At 30.7% G+C, this 6,375-nt stretch overlaps 1 protein-coding gene across 1 annotated transcript; it reads right to left on the reverse strand.

Moving 5' to 3' along the window:
• Nucleotides 1-4,941: 4,941 nt before the first annotated feature.
• On the reverse strand, nucleotides 4,942-6,375 carry LOC114756186 (elongation of fatty acids protein 3-like). Its single transcript, XM_028945102.1, has one exon. The coding sequence runs from the start codon at nucleotides 6,229-6,231 to the stop codon at nucleotides 5,362-5,364; it is 870 nt and encodes a 289-aa protein (XP_028800935.1). The 5' UTR covers nucleotides 6,232-6,375; the 3' UTR covers nucleotides 4,942-5,361.

Consider the following 6,375-nt stretch of genomic DNA (forward strand, 5'->3'; position numbering starts at 1 on the left):
TATTCTATCATAAAAAATTTTCTGTCTTATGGCAATGCATTAAAATTTTTCTTTTATTTTATTAGATATTTTTTTAATCACAAATAACTCTGTTAATTTTTTTCTATTTAAATGACCCACCTCGAATTTTATGATTGACTTCTTCATTAACATTACCATTTGTGGTATAATTGATCCCAAATATATGAACTATTTAAGAAAAAACTATTTTAGTGGTATCTATACTTTTTTTTAATTTTTAATTTTGGTACCTATGTGTTTTTTTCTCTTTATTGAATCTTTAATTTTGCTCTATTAATATTGTTAACCTTTATATAAAGACTACCAATGTTAATAGAACAAAGTCACAAGAGTTAATATTGCTAAAATAGTAAAATTAAATAATTTAATTAAGAGAAAAAATATACAAGTATCAAGTTAAAAAAAAAAAAGTATAGGTACATCTAATATGGTTTTCTCACCATTTAACTTGGCCTATATTTTATGGCTAGTCCCAAATCCAGATGAAAGAGAAGAGTTATGTTAGGCCCAACTATATAAATCTTAATGACATTTATCTTTAATCGCGGGAACTTAATTAATATTAATTTTTTTAGACTTATTTGTCATTTTTTATAGCCTTACATGAAACTTTACTTTCTGGCAGTAACTTTGCAGCCGTCAAATTGACGATATTTTAATAAAAGAATAATATCGCATCACCATTAACTCTTTGAGTAATAAATGCATCATTTAACCTTCCCGCAAAAAAAAAAAAAAGCATCATTTGACCACAGTAATTGATGCTAGCAGAGAAAATTATGTGCAGCGTATGAAAAAGAAAAAGTCTAATTAATTTTTTTACATTTTTTTTGCCATTCATTAATTTTTTTTACCACCAACATCTAATTAATGAAAAACGATAAAAATTCAAATGAGGGGAAAAAATCGGAAGAGAATAAACCTTAAAAAAATCTAATATAATCTTTGTTTGTTAATTTTTGTTAATAAATGTTAAAGGAAGCAAAGGCTGTGGGCTGTCTATAATTACAAAGAGATACATTTCAATTATAACCAAAGAGGACGATCATCAAATAAGCCGTACTTCCGAGGAAGAACCTCCCGGAATCTTTCTGCATAGTTGCAGCTCCTTTTGCTGTTTTCTTTGCCCATTCACTGCAAAATCAGTCAAATAGGAACATAGTGGAAGTGAAAATGGAATCATTCAAAAGAAAAGTGCATCTTTCTAAAATATTATATTTCATTTTTTTTTGGGGCCAAAGTATAATATTATATTCCAAGGTTACTTTTTTTTTAACAATAAAAGTTCTTTTGAAGCGTAATTATCAGTAATTAAGTAAGCAGTACCATTTTGGTTTTTAATATAAGTGACATCTAACACATTCTCGCATGCAATAATTTTACTCTATTTAAATTCTTCTTTCTCTACATTCTATAAATCAGTATCATCTCCTTTCTTTTTCTCTCTTTTCAATAAAAATTAAATATAGGTAAAATTAAAAAAAAGCATTAAACATAGGGTTAAATTGTAAATTTATCTTAAAAGTTTTCAATCAAGAATACTTGCAAGCTTGTTTGGGTGGAAATTTGCCTTGAAAATTTAAAATTATAACAATATCACTCCTTACCATTAAAAACTATGGTTGATTGTTAAAATATAATGATGTTAATAATAAACATTTTTCACGGTGGGACAATAAAGCAATTATTGTTATGATTTTAAACTTTCAGAAAAAATTTACAACAAAAAAAAGCTTCAGAGTGTTCAGTGTTTGTGTATGAAAACTTTTTAGATAAATTTATTCTTTAACTCTTAAATATACTGCAAATTTACATTTAAGACTAAATTTTTCTTGACGAGTGATTTACATTCAGGATGGAATGGGAGTGGTATTATTCTACAACGTAGTTGTCATTGGTAGCCAATAATGCAAAAGTGAATGGTGCATTAATGAAGTGAACGGTGGGTAGTTATGAGTCTGATGAAGCTATTAATGAAAATTCAAGAGCAACCCGTCTTTGCCACTCTCTTTATTACACTTCCTATGGGGACACTACGCAGGGACGCAAATTCTCCAGATTTTTGTTTTGATATTTCAATGCCCATGCATGAACATAGTTCTTTTTTGGAGCTTTTTTCAAATTACATATTTATACTCCCTGTAGTCCTTATTTCTGAAAGAATGGTTTGATTCGAAATATAAGTCACATGAAGATTTAATGTGCTAACTATCATTTTCTATCCCGATGAATTAATTAAAATCACATATGTGGATTAGGGTATATTATTCATATGAGATATTAATTAAATTAATTTTATATATACACATGCTTTTTTTTAATATTACCGTTCGATATCCGACATTTTAACTCAAACTTGAGATTAAAAAAGATTAGTAGGACTTTATTCTGTTAGACCAACTCTATATTGGTGTGTATATATACACTCAACATATATGTGTGTGTGTGTGTGTAACGTTTATTACACGATTTAGAAATAAAAACGCAACGTACTGTTCATATCAAAGTGTCTCTCTAAAGTCTAAACGAAATATAAAATAAAATACCTCAACAACTTCAAAGAATATTATGCCCTACATAATTAATAGCCGTACCTTGAACCTAAGCTTACGGCTGGTTTCATATTTGTAACTACATGTCTTTTTGCATTGCTTTGACTCCTTCCCATTTGCTCCTTCCAATTGAATGCATAAGCTTGATTTTTAGAGACAGTCTGATTCAAAATATAAACTTTATTTTTAAGTTCATTTGAGTATTTATTACTTTTTTTTATTTTACTTTTAGTTGATTGTATTTAGTACTCTCTCTCATATTAATATTATTCTCATATATTTTCTTTTATCATTTTTTTCATTTATTGCCTCTCATTTTCTCTCTTAACAAATAAAGAAAATTTTTTAAAAAAATATTTTTGGCCTATTTATTATTTTTAACAATTTTTAACTACTAGTTCATTAAACATAATTCGATTATTTAAAACTTATATATGGGACTAGAGGGCCTAGTACTCATCTCATTTGATTCATGAGGACCTTGAAGATATGAAAAATCTTAAACCTTGTTAATTTCATATCAAAAAGTAATGACTCTTAAAATTTATTTATGTTTAATATATTATTTTCTGAGAAAATAATAGTTTATAAAATAATAAATTAGGAGTAAAATTGTATATTCATATAATAAATTTAATATGATATTATGACATATTAATGACAAAAAAAATCTCTCTACTTTTCAAATAGGACTAGCGAAGAAATACTCCTATGATCTTATTGATAAGACAGAGAAAAATGTTTCATTCGTCCTATTTATAAGTTATATTATTAAATTTTTTTCATATAAATGTGTAATTTTACCATTTATTTATTATGGTATAAACTTTGTTTCATGAGGTAAAGTGTGTATTAATAGAGGTGAAATGACAAAGTTATTAAATTTTACTCCCTGTTCCTTATTATAAGAGACAAATAACCGATTTACGTTGATAAAAAAACAGTTAAAATTAGTTAAGAACAATCAATGTGTAAAAAATATAATTTTTTTTCCAAAACTGCCCTCATTAATAAGGAGAGAGAGCATGAGAGAGAACAATTAAATTATTAAAAGAAAGAGAAGTGGGAGGAAGAGAGAGTGTGAATTGGAGACAATAAATATGGGTAAAATAGGAAATCAACACAAAAAATTAGAGACAATTTTTAAGTGTCTCTTATATATAGGAACATGACATAAGCATCAAATGTCTCTTATAATAAGGAACGGAGGGAGTAAGATATAGCTAATAACTTTTTAAATTTCAATAAAACATGCTGAAAGCGATTTATAATAGAGAATAAACTCATAGCTTTGGTAAAAGGTTAACATTTACACGGACTCTGTGTGAAGGTTGTTTATGACATCACGAAACTATGACACAAGCCACCTTGTTTTTAATACTGTGTTTGAAGTATGATGCGAGATTGGGAAATTTTTGTCAAATTTGCTCACAATATATAGCATCGAAACAATATAGTCTAAAGCGTTTTTCCCAAAATTATTGTACAAGCTTAATTACTTGTGTTGGTCTTTCTCACAGCTAACGCCTTTCCCTCCACAAAGAAATGGGGTACACATTTTAGTTATTAATTAAGTATACTATATATCAAATTTTAATTAATAGCACTTTAGTATTAAAAATGCATTAATTAAAGCAGATGTTAGCTGAGGTGGTACTAAAACGTCTCTTCTAGTAAACTCTTGTTCAACTATTTAAAATTTTTAATTACCAATGTATATAATAATATTCCTAATCTGGTCAAAAAATAATAATAATATTCCTAAGATCTATTTCTTGGATGGTATAGGATCAATATAAAACAATCATCTTTATTAATTAATATTAATAACCATGTAAATCCCATCAATTATTGCCGTTAATCTACAGTTTTCTCTGAACAATATTTTAGTTTTTCATTTTTGGTTGATATGAAGATTGGGTTCAGTTTTCCATTGGGACCCATCTCTTCATTTTTAGTTTTCATTTTTTCTTTCCTCTGGTTGGGGGGGGGGGGAAAAAAAGAAAAGCATATATTCTTTCCTGGTACTGGAAAGTTGTACATGTTCTTCTTTCTTGTTCAAAATTAATAGAAATCAATTACTACCGGGAAAAAAAAAAAAAGAAATCAACTAACCTGATTAGAACAATTAATAAAATATTACTCGTTGGATTAAGTTTTCCTACCATATCAAAACTAAAATATTAACTTTAAGCAATAATAATGCGCTCCCAATTCCTAAAAAAGATATAATTCAAATTCTAGAATCAAAATATATATATATATATATTGAGTTTGAGTCTGAAAAAAGACACTTTTGTAGAAAGCAGAAGCTATGGCCCCTAATCAGATTAACCGGATGATAATATATTAAAAAACACATATAAAATCCATAAAAATTCAAATTATAATTAATTAACAATTCAGCTTATCATAGATCATCCCATGCAAAACACACAAAAGAGCTACATTTAATTAATTAAAACAAAATTATATGGTTTCTTCAAACTACTCCTTTCACCATGTGAATGCATGCATGTAATATATAAGTTGAAATTGGCCAAATAACAATATTCCACAAAAGAGGAAATAAAAAAGAAAAAGGAAAAGGAAAGAAAAGACAGATCACAGACGAATTATAAGAAACAACATGAAACTTAACTTGACCCAATACCCATCATCACTGTCCCTTTCATACTTACCATCAAGAAATAAGAAAAACTGGTTTATCTCATAATATATTCTTTCTTTTTTTTCCTCCACAGATTGAGTCTTTTCTTTTTTAAAATTAATTTTGTGATGATGATTTCTACTTGGGAATACTATAAATCAAAGGCTTCCAAGTTTTAACGTTGTAATTGTCGTCATCCTCGTCACAGGCCATCATCATCTTCTTCGAGTTCGACCCGTAATTCTTCTTATGGAAGTCAACAAACAGAAACAAAAGCGAGGCATAGAAAACGACATTGAAGCTCCAGCCCCAAACTCCGGAGCAACCCGACCCGGAATAGTGGTAGAACAGCATAAGGCTCAAAACGACGAAGCTGGAGTAGAACTGAACGATCTGGCAATCTGTCACGAGCTTCTTCCACTTGGGACGAACCCCAAGTGCGCACGATAAGTAATAGGCGTACATTAGCACGTGCACGGAGGAGTTGGTCACGAGCACCAACGGGAACAGCGACTGAGACGTCTGGAGCCAAATGTAGCACATGACGACGACGGCGGAGTGGTGGTACACGTGGAGGAACGTGAGGCGTTGGATGGAGTTTGACAAGATGATCAGGAGAGTGTCGATGAATTCTAGAATCTTCGAGAGGTAGAAGACGTAGGCCCAGAAGAAAACGGGGCCGGAGGGAGGGGTGTTCGGCGGGAAGCAGATTATCCACTGGAAGTGAGGTGCATGGGATATGGTGGACAGGATGCAACCGAGGGCCATGACGAAGGAGAGGAGGAGAAGGACGGTGCTATGGATGGCGGTGATGGGTTTGAGGATGACCTGAGGAACAGGAGGGAGAGAGAGACGAGAGAGGAAGAAGGTGAAAGAGAGGTAACAGAAGACGGTGAAGACGAGAAATTGAGGAGATGAAGCTAGGGTTTTGTTGGGAATCCACGTGAAGTTCTCAATGGAAGGTTGCTTCACCAGGTAGTACTCAATGGCTGAGAAAATCTGACTCATTTTTTATGAAATAATAAGGCGGCACCACCACCGTCTGCGGCGGAGAGAGAGAAAGAAAAAGGGATTTTTTGAGAGATTAAAGCGGCACTTGTCTAGAGAGAAGGGAGCGGCATCTGGTAGAAAGCTAGTTAGGGGTTTCTCCAA

The sequence above is a fragment of the Neltuma alba genome, unplaced genomic scaffold (assembly GCF_004799145.2).
Source record: "Neltuma alba isolate B1F8T4 unplaced genomic scaffold, ASM479914v2 tig00010374_pilon, whole genome shotgun sequence".
Lineage (NCBI taxonomy): Eukaryota > Viridiplantae > Streptophyta > Magnoliopsida > Fabales > Fabaceae > Neltuma > Neltuma alba.